At 35.2% G+C, this 10,546-nt stretch overlaps 1 protein-coding gene across 3 annotated transcripts; it reads right to left on the bottom strand.

Annotated features, from left to right (window-relative positions):
• Positions 1-5,948: 5,948 nt before the first annotated feature.
• Positions 5,949-10,081, bottom strand: LOC108198668 (transcription termination factor MTEF1, chloroplastic). Of its 3 annotated transcripts, XM_064083522.1 has the most exons (3): positions 8,953-10,081; positions 7,948-8,007; positions 5,949-7,724 (listed from the first exon to the last, which is right to left on the bottom strand). In XM_064083522.1, exon 1 carries the CDS (start codon positions 9,966-9,968, stop codon positions 9,081-9,083), a length of 888 nt encoding a protein of 295 aa, XP_063939592.1. In that variant the 5' UTR covers positions 9,969-10,081; the 3' UTR covers positions 5,949-7,724; positions 7,948-8,007; positions 8,953-9,080. The 3 variants fall into 3 exon arrangements, with proteins under 3 accessions (XP_063939592.1, XP_063939591.1, XP_017221933.1); XM_064083521.1 differs by having other exon boundaries at positions 7,948-10,081; XM_017366444.2 differs by having other exon boundaries at positions 5,949-8,007.
• Positions 10,082-10,546: the final 465 nt, after the last annotated feature.

Below are 10,546 nucleotides of genomic sequence, written 5' to 3'. Positions count from 1 at the left end.
ATTTGGAAATTGGTTTATGAGGTGGAGAAAATTGTGACCCAAGTTTGGAAATTACTATTTGCAATTTGGTTTTATGTGCTATATAAGAATCCCTCTAGAATCCGAATAAGTCGTATAGTACTTTACGTGGACAGGTATGTTTTCTTTTCTCTTCGATCTTTGCAAGTATATGTTGATTTGAGATATTGATTTCTTGTTTCTTGTCATGTGGATTTGATGTGAATATATCTTGTTTGCCTATTTGTTTATGCTGAAATTCGTACATAGCAATTTCTGTGAATCAGTTGGGTTGTAAAAATCGTAGTAAATTGAAAATTGATCGGATTTTGTTGATTCTGGACATTCTGAAAAGCTCCTTTCGTTATCTACAACTTTTGTCTCAGGACTTATTTCGAAATTAGCAGTGTATCTATGCTAAAAATCACATTCTTTGTTACCCTTCTGTTCTTAGTCGCGAAACTTTTTCCCATGTTCAAAAATTCGCTATAAATTGATCGTATGTCAAAAATTTACTCATGATACCAATCTGAAAAGCTTGAGATATATTATTTCGTTATCAGTCATACCCATTTGTTGTTTAAATTTATCTAATTGTCTAAACTGACTTACAAAGATTCAGGGCTGTTTATACCTTTCTGCTGAGTTGTTCCGTGTTTAAAAATTTGTATTTCCCTCGTTATTTGTCATAAAATTGTGATCTTTACCAATTCTGAAACCTCGGAGAATGATCTTTAAGTGTTTAGTTATAGTCTAATTGATATCAGTTTGTTTGCTTTGTGAAAATCTGCTTTGAATGTAAACTGCTCCTGAGTAAAATTCTGCTCTGTTACTTGAACTTCTAAAATTCATAACTAATTCGTTATCTGTCGGTTTATTATGAATCTGGACATTTTGGAATCCTTGTTGAATGTAATTTAATTCTACAGTTGACTATTTTCTCATATTCAGAAGTTATCTTTGGTTAATATTGAGATTTGTAACAGCATGCATGTTATTTATCTTATTCGATAAATGAAAATGTGTTAATTGATATTATTTGTTAAAGTTTGATTTTGTTAAGACTTTTTACGTGACTTGCTCTTTATTGTTTAAGATGTACTATAAGTTAATTATGTTTTGTTTATTAATTAAATGTATAGGCTTTGTTCGTGTTATTAATTTCGGATTTTAAGTGTCGACTTTGAGGTAAGTACCTTTTGACTTACTTTTATTTTCGAAAGGATATTTTGATTTCGCAAATTTCTGATTTTTGTATGAGATATAAGAATAAGAATTTTGTTTCGAAGTTTATAAGATATAAGATATGAGAATCTTTGAAGACCCAGTCTCTACGTTTCGAACCCGTTCGTAATTTACGCTATAGTTCCGGAACTAGCCTTAGATACCCTTAGTAGGCGCACAAGTGTGCAACTTTAGATACCTGCTAAGGGCGCGTGATTATTGAACTTTAGATCCCGGTCACTGGGTAAGTGTGGCAAAAGAATAAGAATAAGATCCCGGTCACTGGGAAAGTGTGGCCGTAGAGCAAGACTGTGGTATTTATAAGATTTTTATTTCGGTTCTGTTTTAAATTCTGTTTGCTTTTACAATATAAACTGTGGGTTGGATTTGCTTTTACAAGTGTTTTTAAAATTATTATTGTTTTGAGGAACAATGTTTTATAAAAACACCCACTAATTTCGAGATTAATTGTTGATCAAATTGTTACTTGCTGAGCTGTGTAGCTCATCCCCTTTTTCAGTTTTTCAGGTTTGATTTAAAAGCTAGTTGATGTGCAGTTCGATGATATGAGATTTCGGATAAGTTTGACACGTGGATTTATAGATTTTAGCTGCGCCTTTGTAATAGTCATCTTTGTAATAGAATTTTAGATTAATAAATTCGTTGTAATTTAGTTTTGGATTTAGTTTTAATATCCCGAAAAGTCGGGGTGTTACAATCAAGCACTTTGGATGTAAGTTTTTCGATCAAAATTTGTTGTTCGAAAAAGATGTTTTTGACAAACGTATATGATTCTAATAGATATAAAAATTTAAATACAATTTCCTGATCAATTTCCTCATCCCTGCTAACCCAACTAAATCCAACTATATACTTAGTGGTGATATATTTATGTATGTATGAAGTTGCTGATGTACGATAACAAAACAAGTAACATATACACATAAGATATGTCCAGTACAACCAAAAGATTCGTAAATGCTGTAATTTGGAGTTCGAGAACAAATAAAAACATATATGCTCATGCATGCATTTGCAAGTTGCAAGTGTTTCTTGGTAGTTAGAATATAACAACCGAATACATGGAGTAAGAAAGGCATGAACATAACAACAGCTCACCAAGGTGTTACTTGGTACTTGTGTGGGGCATTTCATATATTACATGCATCATGTCTTCGCATCAAATACACTTACCTACAAACTGGCCGGCCCCCATGGCCTCAGTATAAGTACTTGTAGTAGGGCTTTTTCGTAAGAATCGGTTTGCCTCTGTTCCCTCGAAACCAGAAACCATGATGCTGCCCTTTTTATGTTTTCACAAATAATCGTGGGGACAAAAATGATTTTTTAATTTTAAAAAAGAATGACCCGTGATTATCTAAAAATTGGACATGTCTATTAATTTTGAGGATGTTCTGGTAAATTAGGAAATCACTTGGATACTCTTGGAGCCGCATTTTATGTCATATTTCCTATACTTGAGTGAGAAACTCATTCAAGGAAGCTGTTCGACTCGCATAAAATTCAGAACAAGTCGAGTTTTCAGCGAAAGCCGTCCTAATATTACAAAATCTTTAACAAAACAACAGGACACTTATTACTTGCGTTGTGCGTGGCCAGATGAGGAGTGCAAGACCCACAACTAATTAAGATTCACGTACACTTGCACTCAAATGCATTTATTTTTCCAGCTATCCCAAACTTACATGGAACGTTCGTTTTCACAATTGAAACTTAAACGTGCAGGTCTGGGGCTTATTTCATATGCTAAAAAAATCAAGATTGCAATGCACATTTGAACTGAAAATAGTGTTGGAGAGTACTACGGCTGCAGCTAATCACTTGTACACCACTTATCCGTATATCACAATCCTCTATCTATGTGTTTAACAGTGTAGTGCATGCATGTGGGCGTATTGTCACTCTAAGTGGCAAGTAGTCTCAGGACGCAAATAATAAGTACTTGTAAACTTGACAAGTGAATGACGATGTGATCATGGTAGATACGGCAAACAGAGTTATTGCTGTAACATAATTTATCTCCAAATAGAATTAGTTTCAGTACAATATGTATATATATTGCTCTCAGTTCTCAAGTCGACTATGGCCTGTCTAAGCTCACACAATGGTATATTCAGACTTCAGAGTGGGGATGGACAGCCTTTTGCGGTCCATATACACAAATCAAATTTTCCTTCGAATGCTATTTTCGAGTCAGACACTCGTATCAAATTTTTATACTTTCGTGTTTCGTAGTACCTAAGATAGATTATCAGCAAATATTCGACAATGCAAGGGCGTAGAGTGCACGATCGTGTATGCGCATGCTTGCTCTGCCTCATACTATTTCTAGTTTTCTACCGAGGACTCGTCCAATCCAAACAGATACAATGGCAAGCATAAAATTGCACAGAGTAGTAGATAATAAGCTACATAATAAGCTAAACAGTCGGTCGTAATTGTAATAGCTACTTTACTGTTGATATAGACCGATGCATCGTGACCACATCTCAGATGATTGCTCTAAACAACATTAATTCATTCAAGATATGAACCCATAAATAGATATTCGGTAATAACAAGTAACAACAATGCATTGCTTTCGTACCATAACGTGTAACTGTGGTAGAAGATATAGAGTATATTATAGTGTCCTAGCTAGTTCTGCCCAGTGAACAGGCTTAGTTCAGGAAGGGCCACATCGGAGATTCTTTATTTTCAGTCCAATAATTCAATACAGAATCTTACTTTTTTCGTATCAATCTACATTTACTGTTATTATTACAATTAGGTTGCACATAGGTTGGATTGGTCCCATCATGATCATCTTAATAACTCAACTCGATTAATTTGGTTTCTAAATTTTTTTTGAGAATTGGTTTCTAAAATTTTGATCCATTAATTTAAAAAATTATTCAACCCAATCCTAATACATGATGAGTTGGGTCGAGTCAAGTTGATTGAGTCGAGTCTTAATAAAAAATTAAGTCTTGATACAAAATATATTATATGATCCATAGACATGTAAAATATTCATTTAGAAGAGGTTAGATCATGATCATGTAAATCATAGTAAAATCATAATCGTTGAATCAAAATACGAGGGGAGAAGTCATTCAACCCTCTCCAGCAATAATATGTTGGTGCAGGGAGTGACCTTGGACGTTATCTTAGCACAGATGAATCGCCCTTGCGCTGTTCGTGTGCAATCCAATGTTGATTCGTAGTGCTTGTGCGATCTAGGACAAAAGGAAAAACACAGTATACATAGTCAAGGAATCCATCCATCCACCCCTTATTCCAGGTTCGTGTGTGTATAATATGTAGGTATAACAGGAGAATAATAAGCAAGTAGTGCACTGAGGCCAGTCCCCATGCCCTGACAACGCTTTGCTGCCCAAAACAAACAAAATCTGACCCGACGGTTCATACTCCATTTGCTCCTCCTCACATCGTACCTTGTCTAACCAACTAGCCCTACTTCCGTCCCCATACCCCCACCCCCTCTGACCCAACACCCACAAACCTACGTTTATACATAGCCCTACAAGCCCCTTCAGTCCTTCACGTTATCTGTGTGGATTTCGGGTTTTCTGCAGATTTTCCAAGGCCTCGTTTCATTATTAGAAGGGTTTTTTGGTTGCTAAATCTTTGTGATAATATTTATTACATGAATGTATTACTATCAGTGTAACATTTTGTTGATCCTTGAAGTATAATTGATGCAACAAATTACAGTAGCATACAGAGCTAAGTGACTCAAGTCTATCTATTGTTATATAAGTTCAACCTCTAACAATTCTAGATAGACGAATTTTGCCAAATAAATCAAGTATAACAATACTGAAATTTGTTGACAACAGTGGTCAAGGTACACAACTTCGAATTCTCAGTTTAACACCCAAAAGCTCATGTCAAGTTGTTAGTCGGGTGATCTCAAATTTAACTACCGCCATCTGTTCCCCCTTGATGACGGCCGTCCAGGTGACCAGGACTTTTAAAATCTTTTAACCAAGTATGGACAGATCAACTCCGGTGCATCAGACCACTTGGTTATTACGCAAAAAATATTAGAATGACGAATAATTAAACTGAAGACTATTAAAAACAACTAAATCTGAAAGAATATACTCTAAAAGAAAAGGGGGGAGGGGTGCAAATTTTCAATAATAAAATGGGAAGGAAGCATTACATACCTGCTTCACGGCTTAAGCGGTTACCTCCATTAGAGTAAACTAAAGCAGCTGGATGTTGCATATCAACAAATGTTAAGATAATAACATCAAAACCAAGTGATGATAATCAACAAAAAATAAGCTTATTGATACTAGACGAGGATACACAAGAGGATAATTAGGTAACTGCTCAAATACATATTGTGACGTTCTAAACGAAAATTATCAACAGCTCCCTAGTGTATGTAGCTCCGTCCAGGGGTCGTGCAGCAAATATATAAACAAAGCTAAAGAAATACTATCCCCGTGGATTTACAAAGAACAAAATAGTTACATAGGACTGGGTTCGATTCGAAACGGGGAACGAAATCGGGTACGTGGAACATTAGTTTTAGTGAATCTGGTACGATGGAACGTATAGGTACGATGGAACGTATGGGTACGATTGGTCCTTTTAAAAAGAATTCTATAATCATATATATAAATTCCATTATAATATACAATTTTAGTTGATAATTTATACATTTATAATTTTTTATAAAGAAAAAGATATTGAATAACAAATAAAAGTACACATTTATTGATAAAATAAATTACTTATCATATGACATAGACATGGATCTATTGTTCAAAACAAGAATGAAGTGTGTTCTTGCGGGTCGTCACTTCCGGCGATCTGGGTCGCGACCCTGAACGTTTCCGTTCGCGTTTCCGACCGTATCGGGTACGAACGATCTAGATCGCGGTTCGTGGCAGCGTACCCGTTTCCTTGTATCTATGGAACAAACACTCTCTGCATACCCAAGTCCAGATTACTAAATCTGGAAATAAATCTGGGAGGTCGTGTAGAAATTAATTATGTAGGGCAGGCTATAAATCAATGCAAGAGCAGATTAACATTTTACAACCACTGCATCTGTATACTATATATATAAAAAATAATTCCTCTACAGCTTAGAGCCTTAGACTCCTGTAAGATATGGCAAGACCCAGGCCTTTCACTACAAGACTACATCTATACGAGCCGATTAAATATTATAGGTCAGAAGAATTGAAGCAATTGTAAAACTAATTCAACTTCAGTTCAGCAGACAGACAACAAACTTTACTGGATGCTCTATGTAAGAGAGGGGGCAGTATTAATTTCCCTAGATAAAATGATAAACTATATTATTTTCCTACTGAAAAAGAGATTAACAAGCTAAAAAGAACTAAGAAATAATAAACAAAGGACAGAAGCAAACGATAATCTAAAGACACCATGGCAAGGGCCAAGGGGCAACAAGAAAGCCAAAATCAAGTAGGCCTCAATACTGCTGGAATTAATCAAGCAGCATTTTTTTTACACCAGCCACTTTCTTCCAGTACCATGTAATATTTCTTCTTTCAGGAAAAGGATGACAAGAATGTTCCCATGACAAAGACAAGCAGTGCGAATACATTTATATGAAAAGCAAGAACTCGCGTGCATATTTACCTGGACTCAGGTACGGGTGTCGGACACGTGCAGATCCAAGAGTCGGAGTCTTTAGTTTCAGAATAATTAGGATTCTTGGTTACGGATCCAAAACCATATTTAGATATGGTTGCGGGGACTCGGCATGTAAGCTTAACATGAGTGGAACTTGATATAGATTAATTGATTGTATATTCGTAAAAATAGTGTCTACTATGTATATATCACATAAACCTCGTTATTTATGTTAAATTGCAGCATAAGATCAATAAAATAACAGAGAACCAATTTTATGGACCTTGCTCTTTCTATACAAGTTGTAACAAGACCTTAATTTTCATTTTGAACTGGAATGCTACAAGGTTAACTGTCCACTTGCAATAAAAGGAACCGACTAAGATCCCACACCCATGTCATGTCCAGAGGACACGGGTATAAAGACAAAAATGGAGTGTCCAGGTAACAGAGGTGCACACACATTCTAATGGTTTAACCATTCTCAGACACAGAAAGATCTCAAAACATATGTTATAAGCAACAAAATTTAATAACTGAAACTAGTTATAGAGGTAGCCTATAAATTTTAAATGGCCATTGCATTCTAAATGGCATACTTCTTGCAAGTGCAGACTACTATGGTTACCAACTGAGAGGAAATAGAGCTTCAGAAATACATATTTATAAAATAAAAATTCTTTTTCCTACCAAGATGACCATATCCAATTAATACCATTTGGCTCAGCAAATTGTGTTTTAGTATGTGAAAATAGCAATCACTATTTTTTATTTTTTCGAGACATTTCGCTTCAAGAATTACCTTACGCCTGTAGTCCACCACTCTTCTTGCCTACAATTTAACAATAAAATTCGACCTGCCAGTACAAGTAAGGGTTAAACACCAATATTTAGAGTTACAACTCGAACGATACAATATTATGGAATTATTTCATGGTAGTTTAATAACTTGATCACATAATTATACAGGTGGCTTCATCAAACAGTTTCAATAATCTGCCATCAAAATATGGAACACCTACTTTCACACTCCAAAAAGAAAGAGTGCCAAAAAAATTATAGCTGTGACTGGTGAATTACCTCTCAAGTTACCCTTTGCTTCGAAGTTCAAAACAAAAATACCTAATTTTGCACATATATCTGTGATCAAAGAGACATCAATTCAGGAAATAACAAATACCATTTACTACCTCAAATCCCAAAAAAAAAGGTTCATATAAAGATATTATGATATCTAAAGCATTACTATTCATCAGCAAAAACTATCTTTATAGCAACAAACTATCTTTTAAGTGTTAGCCGTGCTTCAAGGAACAAGACTACAAATTTATTTAACCTAATCCTAACTTAAGATATCGATCATTGGGGAAAAAAGGGACGTGGGACAACTTTACGCAGCTGCCAAGATAAATCTATTCTACTAAAAAGTGCAGCTCAAAAATCTTATAGCTCTATGGCCTGTGAGGACATATGATCATAGTAGTTGAACATTTTAATTCATGATCTGAGAAGTTTTTGAAAACCCTGGTAATACACTTTTCCAGGACAAATTTGTAAGCAAAGTTTAAATTTGAATGCAGGTGATAGTCCACTAACTTTTGCCTAATCAATTTCAAGGTTTCCTTCAAATGATCAGATAAGATTAATAACTGTTATTTCTGCTGCATAAAAAGATGGTGTGAATTTTGTATATGCCAAATTCTAGTATTAATAAGACTGAGTATTATTACTAAACTACTACATTTTCTGAAGAATTTATGTCCTTTATCATCAATACTAACTATATTACAGGACATTGCTATAGCAACAAGAAGACATATAAATATCAAAAAAAAAAAAAATCTCATCTTCAAAATTATCACCTCGAGAACCATTTTGATTTTGCAATTGTAACATAGAGACATAAGTTAATTACACTGTTCAAATATATGAAAAGTAATAACAGCATATTGACAGAAGAGCTGATGCTAAAACCATGTTAGATCAAGGTACACCACATTCTACTTACAAAAATTAAATACTAGGTACAATTTGGAATAGTATTCTAAGTATCAGTAGTGACAACAGAATAATTATATACTTTACCTTTTACCATCTCAATGTAAAAATTACATTTGAACAAAGGGCACAGAGATGACATTAATCAACTTTTTAGGATCAAATATTACCACTTAACGTCAGATGGTCTATGCAATTTAATATAATAAAACATACTACAATATTCTCCCAACAAACAACCGAAGTCTCCTTTCAACCAAATGTGCACTAAACTCCCCATCACTTGGCTTCAACATGTCCGACAAAGGCAATGAAAGACAATGCTCGCACAAAAGCTGATGCCGCCTTTTTATCTTTCGCTCCAAACTAAACGAAAAATACTGAGGAAACCTCTTCAAATCCGCCAAATCCCCATTCATTTCATCCAAAAAGTACTCAACTTTCGGTTTCAAATTATTCTCTACACTATAAGTCAACAACGCGGGAGACCTCAACACCATATTCACCACTTCCTCATACTTAAGCCCCAAACTCATCAAATAATCCAATTTGGGCATCAAAGTCCCTTCCACATTCGAAACCAACAACAATGTAGTTTGCCACGTAATCGAATTAGACCCCACAAACCCAATCTTCCTCAAAAACCACAATGTAGGTCTCAACTGCATTCCCACATCACAAATAAGCAGTCTAGGACACCTAATCACCGCTTTTCGAACAGCGGGAAACGGGATTTTAACATCATTCAACAAAAAGTCAAGAACAGGGTAGAGGTCAGTGTAAGGTTCACATGTAAGAAGCTGTGGATACATATCAAGAATCCGACCCAATTCGGAGCGTTCTAAACCGAATGAATATAAACAACTCTCAATGAATTTGAATGACTTAATTGGGGTTGATCGTAAATTAGGGTTTAATTGAAGGGCTTTAGTGGGATTGACATTTAGGGATTGGAGATAGAGAAGCTTGGAGCGGAATCGGAGACCCGAATCGGAGGTTGGGTTTTCAAGGGGTGAAGAGCAATTGAGGAATTGGGGACTGGGTTTAGGGTTTAAGGATAATTTTGGGCAAAATATTAAGGTTTGGGGGAGGTGTAAAATCATCTCACATGCAATCTTCTTGAGGATAAGTGATGACTATGCTGGGTTCAAGCTCACTTCCCCTCGGATTGGCGCAAAATAACCGCTTCTGTCTCAAAATTTTACAGCAAGTGTCTTGTTCCCGGCACACGGGTCTTTTGCATACATATTACTCTCTCCATCTCAAATTAGATGATCGTTTTAAGAAAAAAGTCTATCCCAAAATAGTTGAACCTCCCCCTTTTCAATGCACTTTTACCAACAATTTTCCATTTTTGTCCTCTCTTATTTATCATTTCCAATGCACCATCTAACTAATACTCCCTCCATCCCAAATTAGATGAGTCTTTTGCTCATTTCACACATATTAAAAAGTATTAAAAGATTGTTCATTTTTCCATCTCTACCCATATTAATTGTGTTGACTTTCTATAGTATTAGTTAGATGGTGCATTGGAAATGATAAATAAGAGAGGACAAAAATGGAAAATTATTGGTAAAAATGCATTGAAAAGGGAGAGGCTCAACTATTTTGGGATAGACTTTTTTCTCAAAAGGGTCATCTAATTTGGGATAGAGGGAGTACTATAAAAAGTCAACAC

This window comes from Daucus carota, chromosome 8, assembly GCF_001625215.2.
Source record: "Daucus carota subsp. sativus chromosome 8, DH1 v3.0, whole genome shotgun sequence".
NCBI lineage: Eukaryota > Viridiplantae > Streptophyta > Magnoliopsida > Apiales > Apiaceae > Daucus > Daucus carota.
Note: the sequence above shows the minus strand (reverse complement) of the source record. Positions and strands in the feature narration are given on the sequence as shown.